Consider the following 23,823-nt stretch of genomic DNA (forward strand, 5'->3'; position numbering starts at 1 on the left):
AACCCTTGCCAAAGTGGGGCGTTAGTTTGGCTGTGCTGGATGTACAAGTACGCAGCCACGTCAGGTCAGAATGGGGATGTTAAATAAGTAAGAGTGCCACGCTCTCTGCATGTTAAGAACCATTGTAACAACTCTGTGAGGGGTCTGTAGGTGGCCTGTTGCAGTGCTAAATTTTTGTCTCATATCCAATATACCCTCATTTTACAGTAGCAGTCTAAATTTCCAGACTCTCGTCCTTGACAGCCTCAATTAAAGGACCTACCTTTTGTATTCATTGTTAATTTGTTCTCGTCTTGAACAAGCATGAAATATTTGCCACTGTTAAGCAACCAATAATCAATCAATCATATCACTGTGTGCCTAGTTGTTTTTATGAATATTATAAATTTTACAAAGTAAATATTATTACTGAAAACAGACACAAATTACCAAAATTTTAATACCTTTTTACTGATAGCACCAAAAGGGGGGTGGCATCTATTTCAGAGGTATTGGTAAGCTCTTTTCATACACTAGTTTCTTTTTATAACAGGACTGGAACCTGGCCAAACAGTTGTACTACAGCCAATATCAGAGGAGGATCTAAACGCAGAATACAGATCTGATTCTTCAACAGATTTCCAACCTTATATTGTTAATCCAGCAACTTCATTTGACATGGTTGACAGATTATTGTACAGAAGGTAATGATATCTTCAATCCAAAATTTAATGTTATAATAATGGTTATTTATGCCCTGTCACTAGGAGAAAATGGCATTAAGATTTACTCTTGTCTGTCTGTATGTCCGTGTGTCTGTCTCTATTTACGTACATTCATCTGGAAATTTAGTTCCATTCTTTAACTTTACTTTGCCACAACCAAATGTTCTAAAACATAAACACATTGCTTATTAATACCAAACACAAATCAAGTTTGAATTTGGGTGGTGTCACTGTCTTTGCATATTTTCAAGCGAGGACATCTGTATCCCATGGACACATTCTTCTTTTATTTCATTTTGAATTATTTCATATCAATTTTTTATGACGCAATATATATGAATGAGATACTGTACCCTTTTTAGCTCACCTGGCCCAGAGGGCCAAGTGAGCTTTTCTCATCACTTGTCGTACATCGTCTTCGTCATCATTAACTTTTACAAAAATCTTCTCCTCTGAAACTACTGGGCTAAATTAAACCAAACTTGGCCTAAATCATCATTAGGTTATCTTTTTTAAAAAATGTATCATCCGATGACCCCGCCCATCAACCAAGATGGCCGCCATGGCAAAAAATGGAACATGGGGGGTAAAATGCAGTTTGGCTTATATCTCTGAAACTAAAGCATTTAGAGCAAATCTGAGTGTGGGTAATAAAAATTTATCAGGTTTAGATCTATCTGCCCTGAAATTTTCAGACGAATCAGACAACCCGTTGTTGGGTTGCTGCCTCTGAATTGGTAATTTTAAGGAAATTTTGCAGTTTTTAGTTATTATCTTAAAAATTATTATAGATAGAGATAAACTGTAAACAGTAATAATGTTCAGCAAAGTGCGATCTACAAATAAGTCAGCATGACCAAAATTGTCAATTAACCCCTTAAGGAGTTATTGCCCTTTATAGTCAATTTTTCGTAAATTTTTGTAATCTTTTACAAAAATCTTCTCCACTTAATCTACTGGGCCAAATAGAATTAAACTTAGCCACAATTTTTAATAGGGTATCTTGATTGAAAAATGTATCTGATGACCCTGTCATCCAACCAACATGGCCGCCATGGCTGAAAAAAGATCAAAGGGGTTTACTATAGAAGTCTAAGGGAAAATTGTAAAAAAAACAATTTCAAATGGTCACAACTTGAAAACTAATTTAAATAATGATAAGGGGTCTTCAGTAACTATTGTAAGACTACAATGAGATGACCTGCTTTTAATTTAACTACTGGGCCAAATTACACCAAACTTGGCCTCAATCATTATTAGGGTATCTAATACTATTTATTATGATTTTAACCTTATTTTACATGATTTCCAAAAACACAGTAGATACAGATGAGCGACACAGGCTCTTGAGAGCCTCTAGTTTAAATATAGCTCATACAACTGATTAGACTACAAATATTAGACCCCCCCCTCCCAAGTCTGATATGCAGTTTCACCTAGTATTATATTAATGAAAATTAGTTTTGAACATCAGTAAATATAACTTGTATTTAAGTTGTTTTCTTTTTTTTTTAATTTCTTTATTTATTTGCTTGCAGAATACACTCTTATGTGACTACATTTTCTGTAATACCAGTTGGTCACCTGTCAATGTCAGGGCCTATGAATATTACATATCCAGATAGTATTGGTGAAAATGAAGACAACAGAACTGTTCTGGCTCACTGGAATTCAGGTATGCAATTTTGATCATGTGTAGTTATTTTTACTTGAAATCAGCAAAGATGAATAATCAATATGATAGTGCCCTTTGATCGCTTCTAAATTTTAGTCTATGATAGATATTAATATTTAGATACCTTTGACAGCTTAAAACCTCTTACTGTGATTGAATGAGCTTTTTAACTAACATCTGCTTTCAATTAAATGGTCTGGTCAGGGAAAAATAATAAAAGTTGTTTTTACATTTCTTTTTTTGTCTTTCCTGTGATGAAATGTGTTAGATTTTCAAATTTACTTCCTTCAATATTGCAATATGTGGCAAATTACTTTTTGGTGGAAGAAGACTTCAAGTCTTCTGAAAGCCTTTACTGCCGGCTGTAAAATCATTGAACCGTCACCAAGAAGTATGCCGTATCCCTTTCTGTGCTTTACAATTTCATAACAACTTCCGTGCCATATCTTGACACCGATGTTTACACATGATCTAAGCATCTGCATCATTTAATCTATTAGTTAGGCTTGAAAAACGATCACTATCGTTAGTGTTATAATTTCTCATGTTTTAATGTATTAATATCAACCTTTTTATTTATGTAAATTATTAGATTTCATCTCATCTTACATGAACGTTATTTGTTTACTTGTAACCGGATGTCTTTAAAGTAGAGTTTGTAGTACGCATGCGTTAATTTGGTATCGGGTCGGTTCGCCCTGATTACATGTTCGCCCTTGGTCCGTTCGCCCTGAGTTCGTCCCCATAGAGTACGTTCACCCTGGGTTACTTCTCCTTACTTTTATTGTGGAAGTATTATATTGACTGCTTTTATCAAGGACGTTTTATACGTCATTGCAATTGTTAAAAAATAATGATATTATGGGTATTAAAGTTTAATAAACTTATTCAGATATTTATATGGTATAAATTCTCGAAATTCATGAACACACATGAAAAAAAAATTAATTAAAAGTTGATGGCTTGTTTTGTAGCATTAATAGGTCATGATAATAATTCTCACTGATTGTTGTAATAATTGTCTTTGGTAGATTAATAATTGGAATTATCGGGATAAAACAACTGGATTATTGGAGTTAATTTAAACCACGTTGGTTACGTATCTGCGCATGTGCACAAATGGGAAATATAATTGTGCATCTGAAAGTTTCAAAATAATGATAAACAGAATTGTCATATATTCATACAATCCATCTTGAATTAAAGTCAAGTATATACGTGGAGAGTACGACTTCAAATCAATGATGCTTGAAAAAATACACGGATTTAGTTGTTCCGTCTGCGTTCAGATCTTTAATGCAATCAATTAAGTCATATTCCAGTTTTAGACAACATGTGTTTTTTAAAACGAAAGTTAGAATATCTAAGTATGTTATTGCGATAATAAAGAGTCAAGCGCACACGTGAATCTGCTGGTTATTTACACATCAAACGATGCACCATCTGTTGACAGAAATATCAATGTACAAACTAATGTCTGTTGACAGATTCTATTTCAAAAGTACGTAGTTTTCATGTCGGTCATTGTCGGAATGTCCCCAATGATTGCCTTTTTGCCTTAATACGTTTCAAAGTTTTAGAAGTGATAAAAAACGGGATTTAACAACTGAATAGTCCAGCTCTTTACCGTTATTCGTCATTAAGGTACACACAAAAATGACACATTATCGAGGCTCGAGTACGGAACTAGTAATTCGTTGCTGTCAATAGTTTTATTTTCATGAAAAATTTCAGAAAAGGGCTGTGTGACTCCTGACGAAAAATGCCTTTTCTACCCTCATACTTTTGTGTAAAAATATTAGATGAAAAACAAATATGATATATGGGTCAAGCACTTTAAATGAACGGGTTTGAAATGCTAAAAGAGTCAAGTGCACACGTGATTCTGTCAACTGACGGTGCATCATTTGATGTGTAAAACACCAGCAGATTAACGTGTGCGCTTGACTCTAAATTATTGCAATAACATAGCAAGGTCATCACCTGACATGACCGGTCAATCCTTGGCCTGACACATATCTGCATTGGATATATTTAAAATTTTTCAATATATGTTTATTTATTTAAAACCCTAATTTAAGCAAACTTGACTAAAATCTTGGTGGCCAGTTTTTTTTTTAAGTTAACTATCTGCCTTTGACAGAAAACTTTCAAGTGAAACCAAATCAATTACTGTTATAATTGCTTGGCGAAATTGCATTGCATCAAGTTGACCATGCTGAGATGAATGTGTGGAATTTAGTTATAGAAAATTTAATTTGAATCAACAGTATTTGCAGATTTTTATGTTAAGTATAGTGAGTTTTGGTTGAGTATTATTATTTTTGGAAGAAAAAAATAGGTCGAAAGCAATAATAAGACAAAGCAGGCTGGGTTGGTGTGGGCTGCTTTTATGGTAATTCAAGTTACCTTTTATGCATCTTCTTCCACCTCAGAGCAATCAGCTCTTTGATTAAATATGTTCAGTGGTAAAAACTTTTCTCATTTGTCCTCTGTTAATAAATAAATTTGGTTATTCAGTAATGAAGATAAAAATATGATATTGAAATTAAGTTGTATGTTGCAACTTTGTTTGATAAAAAAGAGGAAATATTACAAATTAATGTGCATAACTAATTTATTTTTTAGAATTAGTCGCTAATGCTACATATTTTTGTACTTTGGAGTAGGGGATTGTCTCCACTTCCACAGGTAGAGATGCCCAGAAACTAGACAATTATTTTGTACTGTATTTTTAGTTAGTTAGGTTTTTTTCCCCTGCTCCATTATGTTAAATATTCAATTGTAAAAATCATTTTTCTTGTTTATTTAGTTTTGTATGATTGTACTGCTTTTTTTAAGGCACCATCATTGGAAATAATAAAATATGTCTATGTCTATGTGGTAATAGTCTCTTCTAACTCCTTCTTAACTGCTGGGCACAGATTGGTGTAACTTTTACACACTACCTGGGGATATGCATAAAGGAATATTGTCCCTGTCCTACATGTTTAAAGGGGAGATTATCAAATTTACCTACTTCAATATTGCATTATGTGGTTATAGCTAACAAGAGCAACTCTGTCTAAACAGGTGAATAGATATTGATGAAACTTTACACAAATGTAGAACACTACCTGGGGATATTCATAAAGGATAATTATGACTGTCCTACATGTTTAAGGGGAGATAATATAATTTACTTTCTTCAATATTGCATTATGTGGATTAACTTTCAAGTACAACACCTTCTAAGCAGCTAGACAGATTTTGTTGAAACTTCAAACGGTCGAAGAGCGCAGTTGTTTTAATCTCAGTCCCAAATGATAAAGGGGAGATAATTGAATTTACTTGCGTCAATATTGCAATATGTGGTATTAATTAATAAGCACAACTCCTCCTAAACATCTAGACAGTTAATGAAGAAATTTCACATAATTGATTGATTAATTGGTGTTTAATGCCACTTTCACCACTTTGTACTTCGTGGCGGTCAGTTTTTATTGGTTCAGGAAGCCGACGAGAACCACCAACCTTCAGTAGACAAACTGACAATTCTATTCAATTAAGATTGGAGTCGAGTGAACCTGCCACGCGCGGATTCGAAATCACAACCTCAGTGTTGACAGGCTAGTGATATAGTAGTTCGACTACTTAGACCACTCGGCCACCGAGGCCCCTCACATAGTTGAAGAAAACTACCTAAGGATGTGCTTTACAGAATATAATTCCAGTCCAACATGTTAAAAGGGAGATAATAATATTTGTCAATAGTCTCTGATAAGTGAAACTCCTCCTAAACAGCTTGGTGGATATTGATTAAACTTTATACATTTTTTTGTGCAAAAATAAATGTTTTCCCTGTCTTGCTTGTTAAAGGGAACTTTGCATCCTTAATTGTTTCGGCTCTGTTTCTTTGTTGTTGTTTTTTGTTATTTTTTTAATAGATTTATAGATTTATATTTTAAATATGCTAATAGTATTGTTCTTTTGTGAATTCACTGACAGTTCTAGTTGTATTTTTAGTTATTCAGCAGTGGGAACTGAGTGGTAAGACCTGTGGTGATGCATCAGTTTTAGAAGTTGATAATGGGGATGGAACAAAGACTGTTCAGGTAAATTTCACATAATTTGATTAAATATAGAATAGATTTGAAAAAACAGATCTTTAGGTCAATGAGAATTAAGTTGATCCAAATTAGCAAGATTGAAACATAAAAAAGGATATTGAGTATCATCGAAATGTAGAAACAAACATAAGACCAAGACAACTCAAACAAAGACAGATGTAGATAATAGAAAGAACACTAAATAGTTCAGGAATCAAAGGCCAAGTAATAAGTTAGGGACATCTATCTGTAGAGTAGACTTCAGACTATTTCCATTACTTTGGGTGTTCAGGCCTTGCTGTAGTAATATTCAACAAGAGTGCACACGCTGAAATGTCTCGCCTTCTTTACTGACCATTGATTTTATGTTGAAAGTCTTCAAGATAAAATGTTTACTACAAGTATCACATAAACTTAACCTTTTCAAAGATCCATGACAATGAGGTCAAGGTCATATAAATCCTGTCAGACAGACATGTACACCTTACAATTATTCCATACACCAACTAAAGTTGACCTATTGCATATGGTAGTTGAAAACAGACTAAAACACAAAAACTTAACATAGACCAATGAACCATGAAAATGGGGTCAAGGTCATATGATTCCTGCCAGACAGACATGTACACCTTACAATTATTCCATACACCAAATATAGCTGACCTATTGCCATTAGTATTTGAAAAAGAGATGAAAACAGAAAAACTTAACATTGACCTATGAACGGTGAAAATGAGGTCAAGGTCAGATGATACCTGCTAGAGACATTTACACCTTACAATTATTCCATACACTAAATATAGTTGACCTATTGCTTATTGTACCTGAAAAAACACAAAACGGCAGAACTTAACATTGACCAATGAACCATGAAAATGAGGTCAAGGTCAGAGGAAACCTGCTAGACTGACCCCTTACAATCATTCCATACTCCACATACAGGTGACCTACCGCTTTTAGTATCTCAGAAAAGGAACTTTATATGACATGAGGTCAAGGTCAGGTGAACCCTGTCTGATGTACATGTAGATGTTGCATGGAACTATTTACCAAATATGGTTATCCTATTACTCATAATAAGTGAGAAATTCACATGACAAAAAAACTAATTTTTTTTCAAGCAGTCACTGAAACATAAATATGAGGTCAATGACAATGACATAAGGTATCTGCATACAAGGTAGGAAGCATCCAGGTCGCCTATATATCTACCTTCTGAAATATTAAGCTCTATACAAATAGTTTACAAACCCGCTGTATAGTACATGTAATCCCTATGTCTCACTTACTGCTGCTTTTGTCACAGGCGAGACAAAAATGAAAAACTGCACTTATCTATTTAGTATGTGCTAAAAAATATTTCTTACTTGTTGAAGTTCACTCATTTCATCCTTTTACTCTTTCTTCTATCACAAAAAAAGAAGTGATTGCCATTTATATTTATACAAATGTATAGAAAGTTGTCATGAAAAACATCAATCAAATAACTTTGAATATCCCCGACAACTTAATTTAAGGTAACATCTGGTATTATGAGGTCTGGCCTTGCTGTCATAATTATTTTGAGTACGATTATTGTACTCATATACTCAGAATTCAACCAATCAAAGTAATGGATTTGGTGTTTCAACCATATATTTTGTACTCTTGAGTTCTGAGTAAAGTTTTTTTATCGTAAGCCCAGGATGCATTTGTAAGAAATTATTTTTTAGACAATTTTGGAGACACTTGCAACTTGTTAAGAGTTCAAATTTCGTACTTTGATTACTAAATTAAGTTTTACGACAGTAGGTGCAAGATGCATTAATATAAAGAAACTATTTGTTGGATAATTTTGGTGACACTCTCCCCACAATTATCTATCTACTAAATTATTTTAAAATATATGCCAAATTAGTTAGTTCGCTGAAGATGGAAATGTGATAGTGGGAGCGGGACATGGTGTCCTATGGACACCAATTCTTGTTCTCTAAAGTTTTAAATATACTGAAGAGATATTGATTTCAAATTTTTAATTATAGTTTATAATTTTAGTGTGTAAAAAAAAATTTGTCAAATGTGTTGGGATTATTACTTTCTAATACAAAAATTTTCAAGGTTTGCAAAACATGGAGAGTTGACTCAGAAGAAAGGAACCAAACTGAGGAATCCATTTTGTATTTCTCTGAAGAGACACAATTTGCAGTTTTCATTGTATCAAAGAAAGTATACAATTCTGCACCAACACTGATCAGTAATAGATTTATATCTATCAATGAAGATCAAGGTATTGAATTAAAAAAAAGAAGATATTTCTGATTTTATTGTATGTATCTCTCTGTTTTTTTTTTTTTTAAATTGTCCCATAGATATCATGATGAAAATGCTACCAGATGAAATCAGGTTAAAAAATTGCTGTTAGCAAAAACACTTGGACATAAATAGTGGTTTTCTATTGAAAGGTAAAGGAGTAGGTTAAATAAGGCCCTCAAATGGCTTCTATTTCAAGCTACAATTTCAAATTAGGATTTATTGAACAATATCACAATGAATCAAAGCTAATACAATCAATAAATAGAAAATATATAAAAAGAAGATTACAGGTTCCAGACTTGGGACAGGCACATACAGAATGTGGCGGGGTTAAACTAGTTTGAAGGTGCCAACCCTCCCTTTACCTGGGACAGTGGTGTAACAGTACAACATAAGAATATGTCTTTTTGTTGAAAATTTAATACTTGTATTTTATTCTTGACATTACAAATAGCACTCATTTTAATTTCCCACGAAAAAATTCAATGAAAATAGGTAAATTTCCATTGAATTTTAGGACAGTAAACATAGAGTGCATGCATCAACGAAAAAAATCTTTTAATATAATGCTTGTTATAATATTTTAGATATTTGACTTGAATATGTAGCTCTTTGATGACTGCTCTTTGTTTCCTAGGCCTAAATTTTGTCGAGATATGGACTATTTTCGGCCTACTTGGGATGTAAAATTCAATGCTTTAAAGTAAAACTGTGACAAAAAGAATTTTATTAAACTTTGTTACTTGTCTTTTCGTCAACTTAAAGCATTTTTTATCTTGAAACATGGAACATAATTATCTGGGCTGAAAGTGTCCATTACCAAACTTACTTCTTTGTGCTCCTTTGAAAAACAAGGTTTTCTTTTGTACAGCTATTGGTTGCGATGGAGATATTTTAGTTTGTTTTAGAAATTATAACTTTAAACTTTCATTCTGGCATCTCACTTTATGCCCCATATTTTCTTTCAGCCATTAGGTGAATTTATGTCAAATGGCATATAGTTTTCCTTAATAATAATCCCATGTGCCAAGCTCATCAAATAGGTACACAGTTTATTGAGACTTTGCTTTGTTTTAGGGACAATACAGTATCAGTTGGAGGCAGCAGATGCAGAAGATGATATAGTGAGATTTTACCTTAAAACACAGACATACAAACTTGGTGATCCAGTTTTGTATGAGAATGGCTTGTAAGTCAGCGATTTTATTGTCTCGCCTGCCACTTTCGTCGCGGAAGGCAAGACATAGGTATTGCTTTTCCGGCAATGACGACATCTTCGTAGTTGGTGTTGGATGATGGATGCTTAACGTCCAGCGGCAAATTAATATGCATATTCAGGACGAGAACATGTTAATGTAATATGAATATAAACCCTGCTTTGCAGACGACCGACATGCTGAGCCAGATTTTTAATGAGCTAGTTCATAAGGTGACAGTCTGCATGAAGACATGTCACCTTACCCAGACAAGTCTGGTTTGACCCGGCCGGGGTTCGAAACCACAACCTCCTGCACTCGAAGCGAACACGCTACCACGAGACCACCAAGGCGGTTAAGTTTGATAAGAACTACTTGTGATAGATCAATGATATTTTGTATGAAGTTGCATTACTATCAGTTCATATTAGTTTTATGACTATTTTGAGGCCCTGCCCTAGGTCACGGTCCAGTGACTTTGAATTAACTAACAATTTTCAATGTTAAGTTTTCTACTTAAGTAAGTTTGATAAGAGCTACTTACAATTATAGACAATGATATTTGTATAAAGTTACATTACTGTGTGTACTTCTCAGTTTGTTGACCATTTCAAAGCCCTCCCCACTAGTTCATGGCCCAGCGACTTTGAATTAATTAGCAATGTTGCTGTCCTTCAGATTGTCTTTTTCTTAATTTAATACATACAGGCGAGACTTTTTCTGTGTCAACAGTTTATTTATTTTAGGAAGATAAGTATTGTCAATTCTGAAATTTTTATGTGCATTTATTCTTGCGATAATTGCATGAACAATGGACAAAAATGTGATAATAGTTATTTTGATTTAAGGAAATTCTGCATACAAATAATGCTATAAGAATTCAAAAAGTAAATTTTTATTTTTGTGAAACCTATCTTGAAATCTTGTGATAAATTTGGTTAAAGTCTAAATCAGGATTTCTGAAATCAAAATTAATTCAGAAAAAGATTACATTTCTGAGTCATCATAAGCATGATAAGCTACAAACTTTGTTGAAGCAGTCTATGTTTATGAAAAACTGATAGATAAAAAAAAAAAATTATGAAGAAATAGTCTTGTATAATCAATATTTAATTTTTCTGGATTTTTAGGGTCTTTTTTACCTGTGGACCTACATATTTCCCATTTGTAATTTATACCCCAAGCAATTTTTTGCGTCGGGTATACTGTTTTTGACCCATCCATCTGTCGATCCGTCCATCAGTCCATCAGTCCTGTTCTTGTCATCACAACTCATCTGAAACCACACAACAGTATTTCATGAAACTCTGTAGATAATAAGGACATACTATGTAGATGTGCATATCAACAGGAAATTATGATTCAATTTTTTTTTCTAGGAGTTATGCCCCTTTGAACTTATTGGCCTCAATATACTACAGTCCGTCAGTCCTTATCATCGCAACTCCTCTGAAACCAGACAACAGAATTTCATGAAACTTTATAGATAATAAGGACATTCTATGTAGATGTGCATATCGACAGGAAATTATGATTCAATATTTTTTCTAGGAGTTATGCCCCTTTGAACTTATTGGCCTCAATATACTACGGTCAGTCAGTCCTGTTCTTGTCATCGCAACTCCTCTGAAACCACACAACAGAATTTCATGAAACTTTGTAGATAATAAGGACATACTATGTAGACGTGCATATGGAAAGAAAATTATGATTCAATTTTTTTTCTAGGAGTTATGCCCCTTTGCACTTATTGGCCTCAATATACTACTGCAACAGTTTGTCATCGCAACTCCTCTGAAACTACACAACTGAATTTCATAAAACTTTGTAGATAATGAGGACATACTATGTAGATCAAGGATCTGGAAATTTTTCACACAATTTTGGTCATTTTGAGATGATTGAAAAGTTGGTGCCCCTTTTCAAATTGTCGATGTCAAACTAGATTCATAGCATCAACAAACTTGTATTGCTGTTTCATCGCATTTACTAAGTAAATTTCAAACCATTTTTCTAAAAAAAAACCTTCAAGAACAGTTTAGGGAAGGTAACAGTTTAAAATTGAAATGATTTTAGTGACTCAAAATAGTTCATTTCTCAGACATTGCTTACGTTTCTTTCGATTTGACGGAAATTAAAACCGGAAGTTTTGTGATAATATTAAAGTATGAATAATTTCGGATTCATTTCCGGGATTCGTTTTGTTTATCAAATTGACAGGTAATCACAGGCTTTTTTATTTTATTACCTTTAAAAGTGTTTGAATATACAGATAATAGTTGCACTCGTTTAATTAAGCATGAAATCAATTTGCATTTTACGATTAAATATTTAATTTGCTGAAGACAATTTCACGCATAGGTATTATGTAGTAAATAAAGCACATGTGTTACTCATGAAAAAATACTTTTTCTACGTCATTAAAATTAAGGTTTAATTTTTAAATCAGAATTGATGATTGTCTTTGCTGAAAAGTAATTAAATAAATGAATACACTTGTCATGGAATTTTGATTTCTTAAAGATATTATTCTGAGCCTGTGATCAATGTCATGTGCGAATTAAAACCACAGATAAAAAGTGATTAGCGATCTCCCGGAGGCATTGATATAGATATTAGGAGGGCCCTTAGGATTATCAAACTACTGGAGAGGCAGTTTTATTACAGGAAAGGGAGTATAAACAAAAACAAATGATCACAAGTGCAAAATGGCGATTAAGAAACCCGATTTCAAACATGAGTCAATGAAATGACCAAAATTATTTCTGTTAAAAAATAAAATTTCTCCTAAATCCCAATTACTCATCTAGGACATATAGCTTTCATCTTAGGACATGACTGGCAAATATGACCGTTTCCAGACCCTTGATGTAGATGTGCATATTGACAGGAAATTATGATTCAATTAAAAAAATTATATGATGCTAGAGTAATCCCTATTGCATATTCCCAACATGCTGCCATTCAAATTAGGATTAATATGTGAAGGTAAGCATTTGATAGTGTTCATTCTACTTGTGAAGTGAGATTTTGTTTGTCCAGTGATAATATGAAGGCATGGGGTATGTGAGCTTGCTCACAAAGGTTCTTTAATTCATAACATTAAAATGTCTTTGATATAAGTTATAAGATAACGATAGTTAATTTATAACTGGCATTCATATTTTGTTTTAGGTTGATGTATACACCATGTAAAGATTGTTCAGGAGTAGAGGCAATTGATATCATCTTGAGAGAAGTACAAACTAGTAAGGATGTAACACCAGCCAGCAGTGAAATAACACTTGTTATTACAATTATAGATACCAATGATCCACCAGAAATGTTCCTTGTACAGTATGGTCAGTCTATTTTGTTAGATGATCCAACAGAGCCAGTTATGGTATGAAATTTAAAGATATATTAAAATATGAAAGGAAAAATCTTTGAAAAAGAACTATGCAGGTTACATTTGTTAATATACAGGCAAGTTCAACATTTGTTCATCTACGTGATGAAAATAATTGCATGCTTACAAACTTATTTCTCATACTGTGGATTCATGTTTAATGGTGGGATACCAATTTTTGTGGATTTCGTGGGTACAGGTGAACCATGAATTTAAATGTTCAACAAAGTATTAAATTCTATTGGCTTTTAGGCAGACTTTTGTAAAACCGCGAAATCAAATATCCACAAAAATACAATTTTCCCTCAATCCATGAAAATTGGTACCCATTAAAACAAGCATTCTGTTAGTATTGCCTGGCAATACATAGTCACCTACTGGTTAAAAATTCATTGTTCTGGAACAAAATGCTAACTTGATCTATAACTTGTCATGGTGTAAACTATATAACAAATATCAAAAATATCAAGTCAACATCTTCAAGCATGACGAAAAAGAATGTGGAAAATTGATTATTTGAGTGAATTTTCTAAGTCCAAGGACCATAACTCTGCACAAAATCATTTGACCGGAACAAAATTCAACTTGATCTGTAACTTGTCATGATAAAGCTATATACCAATCATCAAATCAATGTCTTCAAACATGACAAAAAATAGTGTGGAAAACTGATTATTTGAGTGAATTTTCTAAGTTCAAGGACCATAACTCTGCACAAAATCATCAGACCAGAACAAAATTCAAACTTGATCTGTAACTTGTCATGATAAAACAATACATCAAATATCAAATCAATATCTTCAAGCATGAAGAAAAAAAAATTGGAAAACTGATTTGCCAGACTGACGGATGGACAGACAGACAGACGGAGTGCAAACCTTTGACTTTGTTGGTAGGGGACTAATAAATGAATCCACAGTAAGCAATTAGAATAAACTACTGGATTTAAGTCTAACAGTGTCAAAAATATAGATACAGTTAACTCTCGTTGTCTCGAACTCGGTTGACTCGAAATTTCATTGTCGAAGTTTTCTCGTGGTCCCGAACTTTGTTCCTGATGAGTCGAAATTTCGGTTGAGTCTAACTAAATTTACGGTCCCAAGGTTAACAAAAGCATTCAAAATTCATTATTTATCTCGAACTATTACACATATGTCAAAACATGACCTCTGGGATTTAAATGGATTGAAGAGTTAATCTGACAATACACGTGTAATTAAATTTCCAGTCAATGACCACTGTATTGATTTATGACATTCTATTTCCACGAGTGTTTACCTAAGATTATCTTTTATCACCATGATAAATAATTAGTGATACATTGTTAAAGTTTATGAAAAATTATTTAAAATATTTACAAAAAAAATTAATTTAATTAATCGTGATTTACACTGATGAGCTTGGATGTGTATAAAGTGGGGATTAAGACTTCCCTTGGTGATCACATAAAAACTACTCAATCGGCGTTTTTTATCTATTTGTATTTTTTCTTTAAAAGAAAGATTGAGATAAAAGAAAATAAAAATAAGTCTAAATTTCTAAACTCTTGTATCCGAGAATAAACAATTTTGTCAAATTTAAATGACTTAAATAACGCTAAGATCGATTGGAAATTACTCTCTCGGATAAAAGCCACAGGGAAAAATTGTAACTGTTCAAAGAAATAATTGAATAAGTGAAATCAATGTTATTATAATAATGAGTGACCATAACATACAAATCCATCGATATGAGACCAGAATATCGATCCCCTTCCAATATTCATCAGGGTTTATTTTAGCTTTACCAAGCTAAGCAAGAGTTGTGTCCCTTGGTCTGTCAAACTTCCGGTTTTCGTTTGAGTCGAACTACGGGTATCTCGAAATATTTCTATGGTCCGGCTGACTTCGAGATAACGAGAGTCGACTGTATTTGAATTTATGTTTTAAATGTATTTCAGGTATATTTGGAACAGAAGACTGAATATAACAAAAACAAATGGACAGAAGATTTCACGGTTGTTATAGGAGCCTTTGATGTGGAACAACAACATCTTGTTATGGAAGTATACAAACCAATGACGGGAACAGTTATGTTTACAGAAGTGAAAACAACAGTACCAGATATGTATGACTGTGAAACTGATGCAAATGTAAATAAAATGTTTTATATTATATACTTAGTTGTAAATATATGTGTAATAAAGTCATTGGCAAGCGTTCTGTATCAGTAATGGTTCCAAAGGCTATATCACACACCTAATCTGTATTACTTTATGTCACATAAAAACATTTTTTTTAGGCTAATGATGATAACATTAACATTACCAATTTTTCCCACTAGATGCGCATTATGACAACTAATGTCTCTTCAGTGGTAGTCGAGGCTAAAATATTTAAAAACCCAAAACTTATAAAGCGTTACTGTGGGTACCAATTTTCGTGATTCATGATAAATTTGTAATTTCTCGGAATTTTTATTTCTTTGTTTTAGCCACAGTCTGTCTGCATACAAGCCTATAAAAAAATTGTACTTCATTGAACATTTTAATTGGTGGTACACCTTTGAACACAAAATCCATGAAAATTGGTTTCCAACAAATATTAATGCATCCACCACAGGATATGATATTACTTTTTCAATATTCATACTGTATCAATCAACCCTTATCCAATACAATCCCCTGAGCATTTTTGTCACATTTTTCTCAAGAAATATTAATCAGAGCTTCTTGAAATTGGATATCAGAATTCATACCAGCATGCTTTATTGTGTGATGCATTTTCACATTCATCAATTTTCTATTTACCAATTGCTTATACGTTCTTGCACATAATGATAGTGTGAATTTTTTGTCAATTTTTCTCAGGAAATGTGAATCAGAGCTTTCCCTAAATTTGGTATTAGACTTCATGTGAGCATGCTTTACTATGTGATGCATTTTCATGTTCACCCCTCATTTACTTCCTGTTTACTGAATACTTTTATTCTTTCACATGTATGAAAATTTTCTCTGCATTTTTCACAAGAACAATAAATCATGGCTTCCTTAAATTTAGTATCAAGCTTTATATGAGCATGCTTTATACTGCATGATACGTTTTCACATCAATTACTTATCAACTTTCTGTTTATCCAATACTTATAGCCAGGGTATCATTTAATGAGCTAAAGCCCACAGATCAACTTGTAGACAAACTATAAAGTTATTAATATTTTCCATATCATTTGATGATGTGAACATAAATTGTATGCTTTGCTCAATATTATTGGTTAAATACATTTCAATGTAAAGAAGAAATCTTGGCATAGTATCTGCAAAGAAGTCGCAGTGGATATAATGTTTTTGATCAATGTTTTTCAACTCTGGTTTGATCAGGTTTTATTAATGAATAAAAATTGCGAGATTGAACCAATTAAATACAAAATATGGTTTTATTTTTGCAGGTAGCCAGTGAACCGTGCGGTAACTTCAGTTATACTCTGCCTCATGTTAAAGTAACCATGTCCTGGATTTATACCACCTTGACCTACAAACAAAGCGTAAATGTAACAGGAAATGACTTTATAAAAATTTATGTCTCTGATTCCATGAATGCCTCATCGTCAGTAGTGACCATACAGTTTGTTATAATGGAATCACCTTGTCAGAATGATGGGTCTTGTCAACGTAAGTTTCAACAGAAATTTTTATTAGGGCCCCGCTTAGTGACAGATCGCCCTATAGTGTCCGTCTGTCCATAACAAATTGTGTCCGCTCTATATCTAGAGAACTGTTTTAATTTCATACTTTATACTGGACATGTCTATTAACCAACACCAGAGGGTGTGTGATAATGTTTGTACAACTTCCTAGGTCAAAGTTCAAGGTCAGCAGGCACCACAGAGATGGCTCCCATCTCAAAGATGTCTTGTTTTTATAATTTCCAATATATCAGTTAGAACAAACTATTCTTGAAAAATAAAAGGATAAAAAAAATATTTTAAACTTCCATACTTTTTTAATTAACGAACAGTTTCTTGGATAAAACAAAAAAGTATCTGATTTAATCAATATTTTCCTAATTTTTATGATTTAGGGTAACACGATACCGAATGGCATATCTTCTGATTTCTAAAATTTTTGGCACACTGGTACTTTGAATCGAGTTACAACTGAATATGAAATAAAAAATGGGGGTCAAATTGTAATTTTTATAAGAAAACGTCAATTTTGGCGACAAATTTACCTAGTTGAATAGGGAAAATGCCTTTTTTTAACTTATTTTTTTTAGATTTTTCAATGGATGGCTATGTTTTTATATACAGAGAAAGACTAAATACTAACATAATATCCAGGATTGTATACTGAATCCATGCATGTATAGAAATACATATGTCACCATCCTTGTTTTTTAGATAAATTGCTTCAAAGTTGACCGATACGCTTAGAATTTGACAGAAAACGTGTGACGTTCGACTGAGTTAATTTTATTTCGTATTAACTGGGTGCACTTCAAGCTTTTCAAAACTGAATCGTCAACTTAACCCTACCAAACTAAACAATGGTGATGTCACCGATGTATCCATGCATGAATAAAATAAAGTGCTTCAAAAATTTGATTTGGTAAACAGTGATGTTGAGGTATAATTTTAATTGATTGATTGATGGTTTGCTTAACGTACGGTGGCAAACCTTTCATGCATTTTCAGGACGATACAATACAATTTGGTGCAGCCATCAAAAAAGGTTAAACATTCTGTTAGTTGTGAAAATTATAAAGAAAATCAACATCCTTATAAAATACACATTCTAAATATAGTATACTCTGTATGATGTAAACGTGTGGGTTGTGTGCGTAGTTAGATGGACAAACCTTGCAAACTGTATGCAAAATTTCACTTAAATAGACAAAGTTCAACCTTCTGTCGTTGGTGGAAAATTATTTAAAAAAATGATCCTGAGAATATATATGCACCCTCAATATAGGTAAAAAAAACCTCGGCGCAATATATTATCAAAATGACAAATTCATCAACCTGTAATAAAAGAAAATAAAAAAATCTGACAAGATGCGCATCTTTAGTATATGTACTAACACCAGGTACATAATTTAAAAGTTTAAGCTTAAAAACTGTAGTCCTAAGAAATCAGCCGTATAAACCCTATATTCCAAGTGCAGGACGGACTGTCGAACTGACACGAGTAAAACAATATCCTCCCAGTATTTTGTCAAGGGAGCAAAATATATATTAGCATATATGATTATGTTCTATTTTATAAATCATTTGGTGACAAAATATCTTTTTGAATAAGCATTTCATAGTGGAATGGTAATTGGGAGATCTCAAATGTAGCAACGTAAGCAAGCCAACATCTACGTCATTTGGTCTTTGATGGAAAGTTGTCTCATTGGCAATCATACCATTTCTCCTTATTTCATAATGGTTTGAGTTTTCATCTGAAATACAAGAAGTTTAAAGGCTAACAAATACGTACTAGGAGACTGAAATATGTTGCTGTTATAGTTAAAATCTGACTTTTGTTGTGAACATGTGATGTTATAATTTGATAGATTTAATACTTGCTATACTAAATATACTTATTAACTTTCCAATTCTAGGGACTAACAAATCTTTACTAAAACTACAAATTAGCAGTAAAAAAATACTCGTCCATCCTGCATTAGTCACGTGTTATCTAGATGTCTTTGGTTTTGTGTGTCGTTAATCGGCAAGTTGCTGTTTTATTGTATATCCCACATTTCCATTTATGCACACAAAGATATAACAACCCTTTTAATTTGAATAAACACTTAGTATACTTGTAAAAACTCCTTATAAGACTGCGAATATTCTCGGGCTTTTCTCGACGCCTATGTGGAAATTAATATGAATCTAAAATCAAAATGATTTTAAAATCTCGTTGGATTTTTTTCCCCGCACGATGCGTTGTGTGGGACATAGAAATACCAGGTGTCTGTCCGTCCGTCTGTCCGTTTGTTCGTCTGGTCTTGTTAGCTCTCTCACGTGTACAATTCTTGCCAGATTTTTATAAAACTTATATATTAGGTTTATATCAGCATTGTCACTGACAAGCTTGAAAATCAGTGCCGATCAATTATTTTTAAAAGAGTTATGCCCCTTGGAAATATTAATTATATGGAAAATTGCATTTGTAAGCGCTCTCAAGTGTACATTTTTTGCCAGATCTTTAAATAAATTATATTGAAGGTTTATATCAGCATTGTCTTGGATAATTTCGAAAGTCAGTGCCAATCAAATATTTTTAAAAGAGTTATGTCCCTTGGAAATATTAATTTTATCGGAAATTGCATTGCATTTGCTCTCAAGCCTGCATTTCTCTATTAACGATATTTATAAAAAAATCAAAGAACAAACAAATTTTTTTTTAAAGTTATAAAGGCCATTGATAGATACAATATGTTCAACGTGGGAGGGGGGCATTGGAACTCTGTTCTTTTAATCAGTTTGTTTTGCTGTTTGAATAAAATAGGTTAATGAAAATATCTTTTAATAACTTGTTTGCGTTCGAAGCACTTTTCTGGATGTACCGATCATTATTTATTGTAGGGCCACAGGTTTTAATGAATCGTTTGATTGTAAATTTCGAGAAAATAATTTATTTCAGAATGGAATTCATAGAAAAAAATGTAACAGGATCTGAATGATTTTATTTTATTTTGTCCTAACCGAGTGCACATTTAGTGTTGACATCCAATATGTTTTAGCCTTTGCTTACTTTATCCTTATTCCGATGTAGCTGTCCTATTTAGACTGTGCTTATAAGAATACAATGCTAGTAGTTTATTTTAAACAAGCTTCCGAAACCATATCGTATTTTTTCTGTACAGTCCAATAAACTTCAAAGACTGTTTACACTTGAAACATAGGTAACGTTGTTCGGTCAAAATAGTCAAGTTCAACTACTCTTCTTTTTTCATTCCATGCCAACAAACCATTTTCTGTCTGAGTTTATATGTCTGCTTGTACGGTGCTTTTTTCGCTAAATTCTATCAATATTCTTTTTCTAATAAATTTCCTTCTTCTATTTTGCTAGCGACATTTTTCGGTGACCATTTAAAAACAAATAGGCTTCTTATCGGAATTGCATTACTTGTGGTACAATTTCCCGTATTTTCACACATTATCATGCGTTTCTATAATTTGGATTTCTACTTTCAAAACAAAATTTTCTTGGGAAACGGCATGCATCATTAATAAAATAAGAATGTATTGCAAGATTAAACGAACCCAGAATAAAAAGCTCAGTCTGTTATGCATAAGAACACAGATAGATAAATCGTACAAATGCTTACATGTACTTGTCAATAGAACATTTAAAACGTATATATTTAATTGTAAAGAATGTGAAGAAGAATGGGAGGAAGACAACGAAGCAATCAATGTCAAATTACATATTGCATCAAATCCCTCGACACTTTGCAGCTAGTTCATGCAAAGTTACTATTAAAAATGTTTATTTATTTAAATTTCACATTAATGTAATGTTTTTTGTTTTTCTCATTTTTGTTCTTTCATTTGAATCGCATCTATGTAAATTTTGTTTTGTGATTGAATATGATACGTATAAAAAGCGTCGCTAAAATGACGGTATTTTTAATATATATATATATCAAATAAAGAAACATTTATCTTTCAACTATTTTATATCAGACTGAGGCAAATTGTTTGTTAAACATTCTAAGTTATTATAAAACATCAGGTTTTACGTTTGTCGTCAATTTCATGGATGTCGACAACAGCAAAAATGATAACTGGTGGCGTAACGTCATTCGGTATCGTGTAACCTTAAAGTCAGAGTTATCTACCTTTTTACAGATAATAGAGCATTTTTTTCTGCTCTTAGGATTTTTGTCTTATTCATTTTATCTACAATATTTTTTCTAGGACACAACAATTAATTGTATTTATTTCATTTGTAAAAGTTCTGTATAAGCTTGATTCAGTTAAGTTTTTGACACCCAGGGCGGTGTTTTGGATTTGTTTTATAACATCTTTAATCTTTGAAAAATTATCATTTTCAAGCAAGCTACATGTAAGGTTCCTTAAGAATACATATTTCTGGGATAAGAATTAGAATAGATTTATAAATTTCAAAATATCTGCTTTCCTTTACACAGCATAAGAAACTCGCCCCTAGGTCAGATATACGCACTAAGTTTGATATTTGTTAAAATAGTATTAAAGTTTCTGCGAATCAATATTAGAGCAAAACTTGTGAATTTCTAATGGTAAATAGTACTCAACTAGTATAGATTTTCACTATTGTCTAAAAATCATTAGACGCGAGAACACACTTATTTCGTAGTGCATATCCTTTAGACAATAAAGGTAAAATAGAAATATCGCTCTATCCCAATAAGATTTTTACAGTGTAGTGTACTACTTTTTTGGACAAATTATATCCAAATTATAGAAAAGTCTATCGGCTCTCAAGATGAGGACAATTTTATGTTAAGGGGGTCTATAATTCAGTTTGACAGCTTCACCCATACTAATTTTTGACCTTTTCAAACTAGACCAAATCACTACTTTACCTAAATATTCTTGCCCCAATTTTTTTTTACATGTAATTTCATCCCCCTACTTACTATTATATGCATAAAATATTAAGAAATAAATTTGGAAAGTGAATAAAAAAAAAATTGGCATGTTATACATATCCACACAAGGGACTATATTTGTAGACAACAAAAATCATAGGACGATACGTGGGTCCCCTTAGATATATAGGGGACATTACGCATACAAATTGAAGAAAAGGGATATAACTTATGGAATAATGAAAATAGGCAAGTAGCTACAGAAAGATATTCAGGTGGAGATCTAGAGTTGACTCATTTTGCAATCATACCACATTTTTTTATTTTTATAATGTTTCATTATTTTTGCTATCACAAGCAAGTAACAGATATACAAAAACATTATGTATTTGAATTCTGTGTGTTTCTACTTTACTAATTAGTCAAAAGCAAAAATATCCATAATGTGGAATATTTACAGACCCTCTTCATACTAAAAGGATCTTCAACAATACTTATAACACCACTCACATATACCCTGTTCTGTTTATGTTGATATCATGTAAAAAATCTTCAGGAAAATTATCTTGGAGGCACTATAACTTTTTTGTTTTAGCAAAGAATGGCAGTAACTATCCATGCACCAGCACCTATAGAGCAGAACATTTTGATCAGAATTTTGAATGTGTATGTTTACTTGGCTGGATAGGTGTATACTGTGAAGAAAACATTGATGAATGTTTAAGTTCCCCATGTGTGGAACCATATGAATGTATTGATGGTGTTAATAAGTATGAGTGCAGGTGTCCAGCAGACGATCCAAACTGTGATTTTAAGATATGGATCATTCCAGTGATTGTCCTGAGTGTTGTTTGTATTGTGACTATCATTGTAGTGGTCATTTATAGATACATGTATAGGAAAAAAAGGTATTTTGTGAAAGTATGTCCATTTTTAGCTACTGATAACATTAAAAAGATGAAATATGAATAAATATTGATGTGGTGTATGTGAATGATACAGCAACCCAACAACAGAAACCAGTAAAGACATTTAGATGTCAACACACTATTGGATGTATTAACAATAGATTAATTGATTGATTGTTGGTGTTTAAAGGGACTTTCAGTGTTGACAGGCTAGTGATACAGTAGTTAAGCTACTTAGACCACTCAGCCACTGAGGCCCATATTAAGCAATAGACAATGTTTATAGATGCCCATATTTCTGGATAAAATTGCCCCTAGTCTGCAGGGTTAGTTTGCAAATTTTCAAAGATACTTTTATTGATTTGTTAAAAAGACCATGTTTTTTTAGTGAACACAAATATTTGACATTTCCTTATTATTAACGCTTTGAATTTGTAATGCTCAGTTACATTTTTGCACAAAAAACTGACACCCCACTTTTTCTAGTCCATGTAAAGTATGAGGAAACTATCACTACTTATGCAAGGATAATAATGTTTATAACTTTATATAATATTGTCAATTCCTAATTAAAATGATATACTAATTTGTATTAAGTCCTTGACCCTCTCACTCCATTTATTGATTGATAAGAAAATTTAGTTTCAATCATCATCATCCGATAGCTTTGCTTTTTCCATGATTATATGAGATCGTGCTCTTGGAGATTAGAAAGTACAGAGGTCAGTGCAAAGTCATTTACAAACGACATACATTGAAGCAAATAACATAGTAAAATCAAAGTACTGAAGTACTGAACATCGGATGACCTCAAGTTCTGGTGGATAGTCACAGGCTCTTGTCTCAGAAAAAATAAAATATCTCTATACATGAAAATTGGTTAAGTACATAGATTTATTTATTTTTTTCTGAGACAAGTTCCTGTGTGGATGATGAATAAATGACAGAGAATTCAACCTCACCGTAATAATTATTATATTGTAGTGATATAATCATTTGTTATCAGTATAATCTGGTTTGTTGTTA

At 32.5% G+C, this 23,823-nt stretch overlaps 1 protein-coding gene across 1 annotated transcript in view; it reads left to right on the forward strand.

Moving 5' to 3' along the window:
- The window catches only part of LOC127720421 (uncharacterized), a 140,527-nt gene that overhangs the window by 106,906 nt on the left and 9,798 nt on the right, over positions 1 to 23,823 (forward strand). The window contains exons 61-69 of the mRNA XM_052226999.1: positions 533 to 683; positions 2,243 to 2,379; positions 6,385 to 6,473; positions 8,565 to 8,733; positions 9,837 to 9,948; positions 13,130 to 13,337; positions 15,283 to 15,474; positions 16,770 to 16,992; positions 22,485 to 22,797. Coding sequence (XP_052082959.1) covers positions 533 to 683; positions 2,243 to 2,379; positions 6,385 to 6,473; positions 8,565 to 8,733; positions 9,837 to 9,948; positions 13,130 to 13,337; positions 15,283 to 15,474; positions 16,770 to 16,992; positions 22,485 to 22,797 — 1,594 coding nt within the window. The remainder of the gene's footprint in view (positions 1 to 532; positions 684 to 2,242; positions 2,380 to 6,384; positions 6,474 to 8,564; positions 8,734 to 9,836; positions 9,949 to 13,129; positions 13,338 to 15,282; positions 15,475 to 16,769; positions 16,993 to 22,484; positions 22,798 to 23,823) is intronic.

This window comes from Mytilus californianus, unplaced genomic scaffold, assembly GCF_021869535.1.
Source record: "Mytilus californianus isolate M0D057914Y unplaced genomic scaffold, xbMytCali1.0.p SCAF_11, whole genome shotgun sequence".
Taxonomy (NCBI): Eukaryota; Metazoa; Mollusca; class Bivalvia; order Mytilida; family Mytilidae; genus Mytilus; species Mytilus californianus.